We start from the raw sequence: 14,887 nt of genomic DNA, 5'->3' as shown, positions 1-14,887 counted from the left end.
CCCATAGCAACGCCGCCAAGCGCCAGTTCGAACGCCCGCGCTGACGCCCGCGTGCCCGCAGTCCCGCACCGCCCACCAATGGGCATCCAGGGAACCCGTTGACGTTTGCCGCCTTCGTCTCTAGAAGACCAATCAAGGATCCGAGGAATCAGTGGGCGTAACCCTCAAATTGGCTGCCTTGGACCAATCCTTACGCTTGAGTGAAGATCTCGCGACGTTCTCGGTAAGAGAAAGGCATCTTTGAGGTGGGTCGGGATCCTCTTTCTGTTGGTCGCTCAGGAGTAACCAAGCGCTCATGATTGGCCGCTGTACTTCCGGTCTCCGTTCAAGGCCCGCCTCCTGCCTTCCTCTGCTTGGGTGAGTAGCCTTAGGGCCCGCTTGCGTTTAGTCCTCCGCGGAGAAGCGGGGTCTCGGAGCGATATGAGTCCGCCGGTGATTAAACCTCCCGTCGCTACAGGATCAAAGGTGGGCACGCCCTCCTTCAATCCGGCCCAGGACCTGTTTTTCTGTCTACTTCCACAAAAGTGAGGGTTCAGTGGCCCTGTGAGCCTTGCTTGCCCCCATACAAGTGGTAACGGAGTGGGTCGTCGGAATCCCAGAGGCGGGCGAGGTCCGGCTTTAGGGCCCAGCGGCTCGGGCGCCATACCTTCCCCTTCTTGGACCTCCGTTTCACTTTGTTGTCTCCCATTAGACCCCGCCTGCTTTCCAAAAGAGATTTTATATTTTCTAATTGCTTAATTTATTGAGTGGATAATGTCGCGGCAATTATAGCAGAAGAAAGTCAAACCACCTTAAAAAAAAAAAAAAAAAAGGTGCGACAGCTTAAACGGAATGCAATCAAATTGTCAGATGTAAAACGCTAATACAGAGTCGAGGTTAAGAAAAATGATGTAGGGAGTCAGGCAGACCTGCGTTTCAGTCACTAACCAGGCACACCTCTGAGCCGCAGTTTCCTTTTTATTCTTCTGAAAAATGGCAGTAATGCCTCAGGGGGTTGTGGTGAAATAATGAAGGTAAAGCACTTGGCACAATGCCTGGCAGTAGTAACTTCTCAAAAAATGGTAGCTATTACCCTCATAATAAGAACATGCGTATATACTAGCCAGCAGGGCTGGTGTACTTACTGTGATTGAGTACCCAATTTAGCTCAAAATTTGTCAGTTAAGGAAAAAGGGTGATTCTCACTAACTAGTAATTAAGAAAACAAATCTGTTCTTCAAAAGAGAAATTTTGGGGGCTGGCTGTTAAGTTCAGTTGGTTAGAGCCTAGCCTTGTAACACCAAGGTCCAGGGTTCAGATCCCCAAAGCGGCCAGCTACCAAGAAAAAAAGAGAGAGAGATTTTTTTCCTAGTACCTATATAAGTGGGACCTCTTACGTTAGGAATAGACACAGTGTGATGAACAGTGTTCACCAGAAGTTTTACAGAAAACATGAAAAGCCATTTTTCGATTCAGTTATCAATAAAAGTAGAGAAGCCTTCTGATAAGCTTTTATGATACAGGAATGAGAATGACTCACATATATTCAGTACCTCTGATATGTTAGACTCTGTATATGTATAATTTATCTTAAACTCTACAACAACCATGAAAAGTAGGTGTTATCTTCATTTTACAAAGGAGGAAGTTAAGTATCCTGCTCTAAGAAACCGCTATTAGGTCTTTCTTACAGCAAAGCCAGCCATGCCTTTCTGTGTTGTGCTGTTTTTGACTGAAAGGATGCACCAGATGTAAGGGTAGACAGGTAGACTTATCCAAATTAGAGGAAAGTGGACTGCAGAAGTACCTACAGTGGAAGGAAAATGTTTCTTTAACAGAAAATTTCCACCTTGGGAAATGAAGAGATGGAATGAGATGATCACAGAACTCTGGGCCCATGTGTCCATTTACCTTGTGGGTAGTCTGTAGCACTTCAAATTCAACTTGTCCCAAACAGAAGTCTTTAGCTTACATTCTACTCCTTCTTCCACCCAGTCTCTCAAACCAAACACCTCTCTCTTTCCCTTGGACTATGAAACATCTCTCTCTCTCTCCTTTAGATGATGAAACATCAATCTTACCTTTAAATATCTCTCAAATATCTCCCCCTCTCCTTTCTCTGTCTTAATCTCACTCTGTAATTTGTCAACTGGACTGTTGCAATAGGCTTGTAACTGGTTGGTTTGTCTCTTCCAATCTTTCCTTAATTCTCCACCTTGCTTGCTGCTGGAATGTCTGTTAAATGTCAATCTGATATAGCCTTGACTAAAACCAGTCAAAGGCCTCATTGCCTACAGAATAGAAACTAAACTTTACCAATGGAATATCATCTTGTGCTTGAGGGGCTTTGCCCACACCCCTCCCTTTGTGTGAAGTGCCCCTTGCCTCCACCTTCTGTCTGGTAAACTCCTAGCCAGTCATCCTTCAGAATCCTTATGGGATATACCCCTCTGACGTAAAGATCCTTCTTTGCTACCTTTCTGTCTTATATATACCCTTATGATGCACAAAACACACTGTAACTTGTCTGTTTGAATGTCTTCCACTTTCACTAGGCTGTGAACCTTTAGAAAGTAGGCACTTTGTGGTATTCAGCTTTGTATCTACCCTTCAATCCTGTCAGACTGTCTGTTGCATGGAGCACATTCAACAGACATTAGAAGAGTAAAGAAATCCCTTCAGGCTGTAATATTAGAATTCCCCGAGTTTGCTTTCCAGAATTGTACAGCAGATGGCACTAATAGGCCACTTAACAAATTCCCTTCACTAAGAATGATTTTTGTTCCAACCTTGTCTGACTTTGGCCTCATCCTAGAAGCCAATATTCATGCTATTACAGGTGAAATCTCCTGTTTCCTCCCTCAGCCACATAGCAAAGATAACAAAGTGACTCAGCAGCTTGGTCTCTGTGAGAAGAATGGAGTGGCAGATGTCCAGGAAAAGGGGCAGTTGAGGGAATATTTTCTTTGTCTCAATTTATTCATGGTAGTTAGGGGCTTTTCTTCTTTTTTGTTTCTTCCTTTTTTCCTTTCCTCCTTTTGTTGTTGTGGTTAGGAGAGAGAGCTTTATTCATGAATGGGTGATTCATTTCTGTCCACTCCAAAAGGGAAGAAGGAAACTTGCGAATTGGAGAAAAGGTGATCATGATGTGGGAGATTAGGGAAAGCTGAGTAGTCACATAGAGTTGCTTGTGGGCAGGCAGCATTGACCTTCCTCCTCATACTGAAGTGGCCTGTGCAAGTTTTCTGGACACCAGGGCCCTAAGTTAGGTGCTTGTGTGCTTGTCTGAAGCTAGCATCAAGGGTATTCCCAATACTTGGCACTTGGAAATCCCAAGGTTACTAGGTAGGGCTTTTAACATGTGGTTTGGGTTCCTACTTCCCAAAAAAGAGCAGAGGAGGCATAGATACCCTTATCAGATGGGCACTTTTAGGGGTCTTAGGCTACACTTTATCCCTCCAGAGTCTTCTTTGGGCACCAGGACCATCATCTGCTGAGGCTCTGTCCCCCCAGTTAAAACCTGTTCAGTGGAAAGGATTCCAGCTAGACATCTTAATCTCCACTTGAATATAGATTAAAAACTGCAAGTGATTTATAAATCATTTGTGTGTCCTCTGTCAGGGCTATTTGTGCCCTAAGCCCTACTCTTTCTGGTGAGCAGAGCTGTGAAAAGGGAAAAAATGTGGACTTTGGAGTTAGACTTAATTTGGATTCAAATCCTTCCATTTACAGGTCAGCTATGCCGATAAGCAAGTATTTTAACCTTTTTAAATATCACAGTTTCCTCATAAACTGGAGATAATACTGCTTCTCTTGAAGGGTTGTCTTGAGCATTAGAAAGTATAGTTGTCAAAAAACCTTGCTTAGTGTAGCTGGAACAGTATAGATGCATAATTAATAACATGACATGAAACACTCTGCTAAAGAGATTTTAGACTATGGGGAACAAGTCAGGAGGAGGATTTGGGGAGCTCTTTCTGTATCTAAAGGTATATTTGTGAAGGCTTTTGGGGTTGAACTATACTTGCAATAGCACTTTAATTTGATGAAAACATTGGAACACATCAGCATAGCCATCTATTTGTAAATTCTTTTTTGGCATCTAGGTCTGGAGCCTCCTAGGCTGTAAGGGAATTGTATATAGAGAGAAAGCCAAGAACACTTTTCCTTAGCTTCTGGAACCTTCTGATGACATTGAGGGTTTTTTTGTTCAGGTTTTTTCTAACCACCTCAGGCACTCTGCCACTTTTCTGAAGTGTGAATTGCCTGCTGTCAGCCTGGAGTTCTCACCTCCGCAATCCTGGCTGCAGGCATATTTGCATATTGAATGCTGTGTTCTTTAACCCCCTGAGGTTTGAATCCACTCGAGTCTGTGCATGAAAGCTGACTACTTTCAAACCCCTGGACAGTTTCAGCTCCGTGGTTTCCCCTAACAATAACTCCACTAACTTTTATGTAAATTGTACTTTTCAGGAAAACACTGGGCTATTTCCCAGGACCCCAGAACATACTCAAACATTTGTTTGAGTGGGAGGTAGAGAGAGAGTTCTGTTGAGTCAATGAACATCTGTTGAGAGTTGTTGTGCTGGGTCCCAAGGAAACAGAACTCATAATCTGGCTCTTCCCTACCAGAGGTACCAGCAGAGATTTACCATATGAGGTATGCATGCTTGTGGTGGCTTTGTACTGTGTCAATTTAGCTAAACTGGGACTACTTTTCCCAGGATTCCCTTCCTATATGGTTTCAGATTAGTGCTGACTGCAAGAAAATTTTGTATGAGACTTAGAAAACTGAAGTGAAGTAGCAGCCAACACACAGAGCCGGGTACCAGGCATGGTGGCAATGCATTTATTTTGACATCGATCTGCTGGCTCCCCTTGTTGGTGAAGGACAGCACCCAGGCCTGCAGCTCTCCCAGCTCCTGTTGAATCTCCTTCAGCTCCTCTGAGTTCTGGGCCAGGTGTGCATTCAGCTCTATAGCACAGGGCTCCAACTCCTCCTGCACATCACTGAGCTTAGAGACAGTGAAAGGAAGTTGTGGGTTTCGATTTTTCCTCATCAATTTCAGTTCTTCTTGTAGGTTCTGATTTGTTCTCACAGGTACCAGTTTGTCCTTGCCCTCTTCCACTTCCCATCCAGTTTTCTTCCCAACTGCTGGCCTCACTGACATATAGAGACTTCAGGCCCAATACCAGATGCAGAGGTGATAGAGTTGCATGGGTTTCTCTGCCAACATTCTTAGGTGTACAAGATCTAATCCCTATAACAGATCCTTAATTTTTTTGTTGGTTACAGTGTTTGCTTCTCTTATCAAACCCTGTAGTTGGAGTTTGTTTGAGCCATGTGATTAGAAGTGATTAGAAGCCAGAAGGCGTCAGAGAGGAGGTGACATCTGAGCTACCTCTGAAAGGATGAGTAAGTGGTTGTGTGTATGGAGTGGGCAAAGGAATTCTAGAGAACAGCTGGCTCAAGCCAAGCAATTAAAAAAAAGGCAATGAGGAGTTCTGCCTTTCTAGAACTATTCTCTTCGTGGGTCCACAACATAGGTGGAGAGTGAGCATCTGATCCTAGCTTTTCTTGTCCCATTGAGATGAACCATTGGCTTCTCTGGTTCTTAAATGTGGTCACGTCTGTACACTGGGTTACATTCTTGCTTGGGTGCACTCTTGTCACTATCCTAAGATTCCTTCCCCGCACCACTGCTACATTGGAAAATATTGGCCTATTCACCTCTCAATGGCTCCACATGACCATCCCACACCTATTCTTCTCGGCTCTCCATGCAGGCATCTTTGCTTTCCCATTCTATGTTGGTGGTGGCAATGGTGGGGAGGAACACTGTGGGGCTTTCTGTTCTAGACAGGGAACTGTGTCCTCTAGTCTTGGATCCCTAAACTTATCTAGGTGTTCCAACATTCATTCCATGAGGTTCCACCTGAGGCAGGAGCAAGGGACCCTACATCTATAGCTTTCTGAGCATCTTTATAGGGAGGGCATGGAATTAGTTACCTGTTTCTGCCTGAACCATGAACCAGTAATTTGTAATCTTTGTTCACCAGTTCTGCAGTGACAGGGTATTTCCTTTGGCTTCCAGAATGGGGAAAGTTCTCGGCATATATAGGGACTCCAGAAAAATATGAGGGGTCTTCAGAAAGTTCATGGAAGGATTCATATTATCTTTCAATTCTATTTTACCATGAACTTTTTGAAGTATCCCTGCAGAACATGGTGTTTAATAAAAGCCTGCTTCCCCTTTTTATATGAATTTTTAAACTCAAACAGGATTACATTTTATATACTGTTCTGAACCGTACTTTTTTTACTCAATATGTCTTCAGATCTTTTCTTCCAAGCAACACATTTGGCTCTACCTCATTTTTTAATAATTTCATAATATTCCATTATATAGATATATGTACTGTACTTTGTAACCATTTCCATATTGATGGATAATTGTTTGTACCCTTTTTTTCTTTTTGATATTGCAAACAAGGTTGTGGTGAACATCCTCATGTGTACATCTTACACATGTATTTCTGTGAAAGTGCCAAGAAATGGAATTGCTGAGTCTTTGGGAATGTGCATTTTATTTTTTGATAGTTATTACCAAACTGCCCTCCTAAGAGGATATTCTAATTTACTCTTCCACCAACAGCATATGAGAGTGCATACCATTTTGAAAACCTCTTTTGAGGTTACATATTTCCAATCCTTGAAAACTCTTCATACATTTGGAAAGGTTTGGAAAGATCTCAGTGTTGGGTGTTTTTTTTTTTTTTGGTGAGAAACTGCTATTCTCTAGAGTAACATTACCATCTGTTGGCAGTTCTGAGAATTGCCCTGGAACAGGTTTCAGTTTGGGCCTGATTTTTATGCCTTTGACAGACAAAAGCTCATCTTGATTGAGCCACCAGTAAAGGGGCCAGGGAGGACAGCAGCTCCTATTTCAGCAGCCCTTCTACATGGGCTGTGCTATCCCGAGCACCAGCTCCTTCTTTAGCCCTGCTGAGATGACTCAGGCCTTATCCTGCCTTGGTCACTCTCTGTCTCCACTGCATTTTGAGACACTTGGCTTTCTTTTGGTTCTGCCATCCTTTGCCCATGCTGTTCCCTCCACTTGGAGCACACTCTCTCCCCTCCTTCCCTTTGCTGACTTCCCTTTGACTAATCCTTTGTTTCTCTTCTCAAACATCCCTTCTTTCAGAAAACCTTCCTTGACCAGGCCAGATTGCGCATTACACAGATTTCCTTTGTAGCATGTAGTTTATTGGCAATTATTTTTTAATTTGCTTAATTATTTGATTAAAGTCTGCCTCTCCCATTAGAATATTAGCTTCATGCGGGCAAAGTCCTAGCACAGTGCTTAGTACATAGTAGGTGTTCAGTATTTGTTGAATCAGTGACACAAATTTTTCCTTAGCAGAGTCTTACATAAATGATCTTCCATATTTTTTAACTTGATTACATGTCTCCAATCAGATGATGAATTTTCTTTTCAATTGTGCAGATATTCTTACTTTTCTCCCCTCCTTGTCTTTTTTGTTGTTATTGACTCTTTTTTTGACATGGAAAAATCTTTATTGTATTGCTGATTATAAAACTAATAAATGTTCTTTGTAAAATCCCAAACAATATAGAAATATATGGAGTAGAAAATGAAAGTCTTTCCATAATCTCACCTTCCAGAAACCACTATTAATAATGTATATTCTTCCAGACATTTTTATACACATACAGAAATCTACTGAATGCTTATTATGTGGCAGGCACTGTTCTAAATCGCTTTACAAAAATTAAATCATGTAATCCTCACAGCAACCCTTTGCAGTATAACTATAATCCAATCTCACAGATGAAGACACTGAGGAACAGGAGGTCACACAGCTAGTGTCAGACCCAGAACCTGAAGCCAGGCTCCAGATTCATGCTCTTGACCACTATGTTAATTTGCCTCTTACGGGGTGGGAAAGAGACTTTTTACTATGTGTGCCCTTTTGTACTTTGAATTTGGACCATGTTAATGTATAACATATTCAAAAATATGGATAAAATAAAAGGCTAAAAAAATCAACAACAAAATTTTTATAGTACACCAAGCTGTTTTCTCTAGGTGACCCTTCTGAATTTTGGGAAGCTCTTTGCTTCAGGGGCTCAGAATGTAGGCTGAGGGAAATGGGATTGTGGGTTTGATGATAATACTTGTACTGCATCTCTCCATTACCAACATCTCTCCTGTTTCAGTGGGTTTGCTTCTGAGGATCTCCAGTCTCATAACAAACACGCATTAGCCCTATGTTTTACCAGGAGAAGTGGAGCCGTTGGGATAGAGGTCACATTGACTGAGGATAGTTGCCAGGGTCCTGCAATTACACACAAAGGTCCATCTCTGATTCCTGTATTCCTTCCATTGGTTCTTGGCATGCTGCCTATTTCTATGGGTTATGAGATCACTGATAGCTATTCTGTGCTACTCTGCAGCACCCAAGTGCTACTTCTCAGTGTGTATCTTCCTGTTTTGTGTAACTTTCCAGTGTCCCATGTCTTCTGTGTTAAGTCCTTAGATAGACCATGGCCCTGAGAGCATGTGGCTTGATTGTCTTCCGAAGACACCTCATTCCCAAGATGGACAACAGTGCGATTGAGTTTCTACTGCTGCAGGCATCAGATGGCATTCATCACTGGACTCCTCCCAAAGGTGCGAGGCCAGAGGGGCTGGCTCTTGGGAAAATGCCAGGTGTTGCTCAGAACTCTGCCCTGCCAGGCCCCCACAAGGCTTGATTCCCAGTGGCTGCAGCAGGAGGGGGTGGGGTGGGCAGGAGCCCTTGATTCTTTCTTCACACAAGCTCTCCAGGCCAGGCCATAGCAGAGCTGGAAATAGAATTCTGTGACTGAATCCCAGGGCACAAGCAGCACCTGGTGTCTTTGTATCATTTACCAGCTCTCCAGCCTCTGGTGAATGGATGGGTAGGAGAAAAACCAGTGAGCTGGGAATTGGGGACCTTGGGGTCAAGACATGGAGGGTTGTGTGCCCCCCTCTCTGGACTTTGAGTTTTTCATTTGTCAAACAAGGCGTTGAGTAGAAAATTCTGTTTTCTTCCAGCCCTGTCTCTGACTTCATTTTATCAAGTTCCTTTGACTCCTAGTTTAGTGTCCCCATTACTAGGTTTTTCTTTTTAACTAAACACAAAGAATGACTTATGGAGTGTTTATAATCATAGTTGTGTTTTGAGTTAGGAGCACAGAGAAGGAGGGTTCCCTGGTCATAGATTAAACTGCAAACTCTGGCAGGAGTGGAGGAGTGAGGGTATGGAAAAGTCCTTCTCAGACCAGGAGGTTGCAAAGATTATAGAGACCTTGCGACTGCAGCGTGACCAGCTATCTATGCCCTGGGTCCATCACTCAGCATCCAGGGTGGAGTTGGCCAAGTCTCCAGAGGGTAGAACAGCAAAAATAAGTAGCCTTAGGCCTTACACCAGGCCAAGATCTGTTTGTAAGCTGGCTTACACCAGCATTCCAGATCCCACCTCTAAGAGTAAGAAAGCTGTGGTCAAATAGTCCTGAAAGAGAAGCTAGGCTGTGCAGGGAGAAATGGGAAAAAGGAGGCATCCTTGGCTGAGACTTTGGGATGTCTCAGTGGGCAGGGACAGACTGTAGCTCTGGCACCTGCTGGGATGAGGAGCCAAGAGTGAGCAGCCCCCAGACAGAAAGGAGCAGAGACTTTAAAAGGGAGTAAGATGGGGAGGGCGGACAAGGATCCAACAAGGAAATGGGAACAGGAAATAAATTTTGCACATTTGAGTTGCACTAGAGAGAAACAAGGTAAAAAAAGAGAAGTGTCACAAATACTATGAATAGGAATATTCACACTTGTCTCCTGATCACCTAAGTCACACTGCATGCTTCCTCTCACTAAAAGATGTCAAAAGACCTCTCCTAATCCTTTCCTGCTTGGGTTTGGGGAGAAGTTACCCTGTTAACATTGATGGGCAGAATACTGAATAGATGTTCCTGGGAGAGGTGTGCTCAGAAACTCCCACACACCTCTGAGGGAAGGTAGAGCATCCTGAATCAGTGTCACTTGTCACCACCAGCATCCCTCCCACCTTCTTCCCCCAATGCATTCCCTATCTGTTTTTGTTTACATCACTATAGGAGATGCTGTCAGAGTTGAGAAAACTCCCCAGAAGCCACGAGTTAGAATGGGTTTTTAAGTGCTAAGTTCTTGGTTGTTTTTGGTGCATCAGCAACTGACTGAGAGCACTGCTCTGTGGACCCCTGGGAAAGAAGAAGGCTAGGGGATAGCTCCGTCTCCAAACCAAGAAGGGAACAGCTAAGAGTTCCTGCTTTCCCTGAGCTTCTGAACCAGGAGGCCCCCCAGCAACTTGCTGGAGCCATGTGTAGACAGAGGCTGCTTGACCCCCCCCCCCAGTCCCTCTTGTTTCCTCTGGGCAAGCTGAATATTTGTGGGAAGGGCCTAGAGGTAAAGCTGAGGGCTGCTCCAGTCTGCAGAGCTTCAAGTTCCCCTACAACAGTTTCTTGGCAGCTGTCTGCTTGGGTTTGGGTCTTGCCAACAAATTTTCTTAGAACTGGCTCTCAGCTTTTCCTTAGTCTAAGTTCCCATCAGGACTTTCCCTATGAAATTGAAATCTGGCCTTGCTCAGTTAGAAAGATGAAAACAATTTGGAAAAAGCTTTGATAGCTACTTGGAAACAGCTGCGGCTGCAGCAGTGCAGGGTTTTGAGCCTGTCTGTCGGCCCTGGGACTGCAGGGTCCAACTGTAGACAGTGTTAATTCCTCACTGGATTGTAGGTGAAGTACTCCCTCTTCAGCTAGCTCCCACCTGCCAAGAAAGGACATCCCCTCCTTGGAAAAATAACTTTAAGGTTTCCAAGGGAAAAGTGGTCCCTGAGAAGATGGGATGAGGAAAGCTCCAAAGAATAAGAAAGCAGAGGTCGGAGGGAGGCCTTCTTTCTCACCATCAAAGAGCAATATTCTAAACCTGACTTGCCAAATACGTGGTCTGTTTCACTTTCTAAAGAGAAGATTGGGTAGAAAGGAGGGATTGCTCAGACCCCAGAAACCAGACACTACCTGCCCTGCACCCCCTTCGCAGGCATGTTATTGGCATGATATTGCCAATTTCCAAGCTTCCTTTAGCCTAGGAACACCTGGAAAAGTCACCAAGGACCCCATCTTTAAATCATGGGGCCTGGAAAATCCAGCTTTGGGTACTGTTGAAGATTTTCTCATTTTCTTCCTCTTTTCTCCTAACTAGGCCATGTGGAACCAGGAGAGAATGACTTGGAAACAGCCCTGAGGGAGACTCAGGAGGAAGCGGGCATAGAAACAGGCCAGCTGACCATCATTGAGGGATTCAGACGGGAGCTCAATTATGTGGCCAGGGGAAAGCCTAAAACAGTCATTTACTGGCTGGCGGAGGTGAAAGACTTCAATGTGGAGATCCGTCTCTCCCACGAGCACCAAGCCTACCGCTGGCTGGGGCTGGACGAGGCCTGCCAATTGGCTCAGTTCAAGGAGATGAAGGCAGCACTCCAAGAAGCACACCAGTTTCTCTGCTCCACAGAGGCCTGAGATGACTGAGCAAAGTCATTTGCTTCTTTTTCTTTTTTTTTTTTTTAAATATGACCGGTAAGGGGATCTTAACCCTTTGACTTGGTGATGTCAGCACCATGCTCTCCGAAGTGAGCAAACCGGCCATCCCTATATAGGGATCCGAACCCATGGCCTTGGTGTTATCAGCACCACACTCTCCCAAGTGAGCCATGGGCTGGCCCTCAAAGTCATTTGCTTCTGTAGGGTCCTTGACAGCCTTCCCTTCAGGTCTGGGGAAGGTTGTACTGGTCTTTGGCTGATCACAGCCAAAAGCAGATAGGTTAGTGAAATCGGCTCAGGACTCTCAGATGAGAACAAGCAAAAATCTCAGCTGGATGGAAAGGCAAAGCAGCAAAAATAAAAAGGCCGGACCCAGTAGGTGAATCCTTGTACTTTACAAATAAACCTCAAGCAGCTTATCTGTCCTTCTAACCCATTGTGTTTATTTCCTGGATTCTTATCATTGGTGGGGAGAAGAAGCTAATGTGAGTTAGAACTCTGACCTTAACCAGAGGGAATCCTGTGTCCATATACTGTACCTCAGAGAAGGGAGTCAGACTGGGAGAGACACAGCACTGCTCTTCTTCCAGGTGGCTGTTCTGCCTCTGGAACTCCAAGCACTCTTACCCCACCACCACTAGTGTCCCCAATACTTTGTAACCTGTAGTCAGGATTTCCAAACAAGTGGGACTGGAGCACAGGAATTGGGTCTGTTCTACTCACTGATGTCTCTCTCCCCGCCAGCACCAGGCACATATGTTACAGGTGCTCCCTAAATATTTCCTTAAATAATTAATTAAATACCCAAGGAACTTGGGGCTCCACAGGTCTCAGCAGAGAGAGGAGGGACAGGCAACCCTGGATCACCAGGTCAGTGACACATGCACCATGACCTCTCTAGCCAGGCCTGCCTCCAGGAGTGATGAGCCTTGTCAGCAAGAGTAAGGTCACTGGGAATGAGGCAGGCTCAGGCCCACAGGGCTCTGCTGGGCCACCCAGCAGCCTATGCATTCCTCAACTGCAGCTGCCTTCCCCACCTTCAGCAAACCCTCATCATTGAGGTTTCTCTCTTCCTACCTACTCCCTTTCTCTGCAATTCCACTGTAAGTCCTAGAGGTACAAGAGTTGGGTCTCAGCCCTCTTTTCCCTTGCTACTAGGGCTCAAGGAATGCAGGGGCAGGTGTTAGATCCTATAGCCCTTCCAGGAGCTGTTAGCAGCTGGGTTCATGTGGATTTTATTAGAAGGTTTTTGCCCAATGAAGTGCAAAAGATTGGGAGGGAAGGGGCATTGGCAAAGGTTAACCTGGATTACCAGAGTGAAGAACAGCCACCCCCAAAGGAAGGAGAGAAAAGTCACCCAGGTCTTAAGGAGGCTTCCAGATGTTTTCAGTCACTGGTTCTCTGTGCAGACAGGGCAGAAGTACTAGCGAACAGGATCTTGGAGCACAGCCAGGGACCTGACTGGTTTTGTTCTTCATCATCCCTCTGAGCAGCACTCTCTGAAGGAGGCCTGCTGCAGGAAGTTTTTGGAGCTTAATGTTCTCTTTCCAGGCCAACAGGGACTATATCCCACTGATTTAATAAATGCCTGCTGGCCAGTGGTGCCAAACCACAGACAAGCTGCCTCCTAACAAAGGCTGGCTGGCCCTGTACTCTCAGAATGGGAGGCTGTGGAATCTCAAGACTCTAAAAACTTCAAACATCAAAGTTGGAAGGGACCTGTAAAACGACCTGATATTGCTCCTCATTTTTATTGCTGGGGAAGTTGAGGCTTAAAAAGGAAGATGGTATTGGCAGTTATCTACATGTGAGGTCCTTTGAGGATAGGTGCCATGGGGAAGACTCTGCTTTAGAATATCTTATTAGCTTTGGAGTTACTCCTCTGAGCCATACAGAATGTCCATTAAATCATAGATAATTTGGTGAAGGGATCTCCCATAAATTGTATTCTTTGTAGGAATAATTGAATCTGAAATTGGAGGAGATTCCTGCCCCAGCCCCTCTGAGAGAGAGCTCCCCTGGCATCTCAGACAGTTTGCCAGGCCTTAGGCTCTCAGAGTCCCAGAGTTCTAGAGTATAATCCTTCCCAGTATCTGTGTGTAGAGTTTCAGTGAGTTACATGACTAGGGCAAGCAAAGAAATTGCCTATGTGGTTATCCTTCCACTCCACAGAGATCTCCCCAAGACACATGCTTAAGTAATGGGGAGCTGGAAGAGGTCCTCCTCTGTCCTGGGATTGGCTCCACAGGGCAGAGTGTAGCCTCTTGCTTCTTTCTACAGGAATCAGAAGAAAGAGGATCAATCATTCCTAAGGTCTCAGTAGAAGCTTGTTCGAGGAAGGAGCTTAGACAGGGCCACAGTTTGGAGAGGAGCAGCCTCTGGCTTGAGATGCCTTTGTTTAAACATTTTTGTCATCATTTCTATGGCTTGCAAAGTCCTACCTCATTCAAAAAGCTTTCCCAGGATACTCAGAAATTTCTGGTTTCCATTCTCCTTATGGCTACTTCCCCTCCCTCAAAACTCAACTTGCACCTTCGGAAGTTGCTTCATTGTTTTTTGTTTTGTTTGTTTTTTTAATCTGTATCCTGTATTGCTGTTCCCCCTTTAGCTCAGGGACCCCTCCCAGCCTCCCTCTCAAGATTACCAGTATCCTTGTCCCTCCAGCCTCAGACCTTTTCCTTTCTCTTGTTCACTATGTCCCAGACACTCTCCAAGACCATCATTCTCAGATGCAAGTGCTGAGGCGAAGGCGCAGGGTTGAGAGAGGAAGAGTGGTGCAGTGCTCTGGGGTTAATGCCTGGCTCTGTCACCGCTTTAATTTTGGGCGGGCTCTGTCCTCTCTGGGCCTCATTTTCTTCATTAAAACAGAGTTGGACCAGATGATCTCTGGTTCATTCCAGATCTGACAGTCCTGAGGAGTGAGTTTGAATTGTGACTCTAATTACTATGTAAAAATGGCTCTGACAGTCTCCTTCTCTATTCAATTATTCTATTTTTCTAAGACACTCCAGTTTTCTGATTCTAAGTTCAAAATGCTAAGTCTAAAGTTATTGACTAAGTATTGCTTATAATAGCATATAATTTAAAATAACTGGAATCACCATTAGTAGGGATTAATAGACTTCGATATATCAGAAAAAATAGGATGGTTCTTATGTACCTTTGTACCTATTAAAATTTAAATAAAAACAAAAGCAAAATGTCATACGAGGGGCTGTCTGTCTACCAGTGGAATAGGGTCTGACACTGAAAGTGGTGGCCAGCTGGGGCAGGATAGGGGATGAAACAATCAGC

General features: G+C 44.7%; 1 protein-coding gene across 2 annotated transcripts; it reads left to right on the top strand.

Moving 5' to 3' along the window:
• The first annotated feature begins 274 nt into the window (after positions 1–274).
• Positions 275–12,025, top strand: NUDT2 (nudix hydrolase 2). 2 transcript variants are annotated; one of them, XM_063082449.1, is made up of 3 exons: positions 275–357; positions 8,535–8,675; positions 11,256–12,025. In XM_063082449.1, the coding sequence occupies exons 2-3, from the start codon at positions 8,549–8,551 to the stop codon at positions 11,570–11,572; spliced, it is 444 nt and encodes a 147-aa protein (XP_062938519.1). In that variant the 5' UTR covers positions 275–357; positions 8,535–8,548; the 3' UTR covers positions 11,573–12,025. The 2 variants fall into 2 exon arrangements, with proteins under 2 accessions (XP_062938519.1, XP_062938518.1); XM_063082448.1 differs by lacking the exon at positions 275–357 and adding an exon at positions 367–465.
• The last annotated feature ends 2,862 nt before the right edge of the window (positions 12,026–14,887 follow it).

Source organism: Cynocephalus volans, chromosome 17 (genome assembly GCF_027409185.1).
Source record: "Cynocephalus volans isolate mCynVol1 chromosome 17, mCynVol1.pri, whole genome shotgun sequence".
NCBI classification, from domain to species: domain Eukaryota; kingdom Metazoa; phylum Chordata; class Mammalia; order Dermoptera; family Cynocephalidae; genus Cynocephalus; species Cynocephalus volans.
Note: the sequence above shows the minus strand (reverse complement) of the source record. Positions and strands in the feature narration are given on the sequence as shown.

Coding starts and splice junctions, on each gene's coding strand:
- NUDT2 (XM_063082449.1), top strand. CDS start 8,549: ATGGCCCTGAGAGCATGTGGCTTGATTGTCTTCCGAAGACACCTCATT. Junction 8,676..11,255: donor TCACTGGACTCCTCCCAAAG/GTGCGAGGCCAG, acceptor TCTCCTAACTAG/GCCATGTGGAACCAGGAGAG.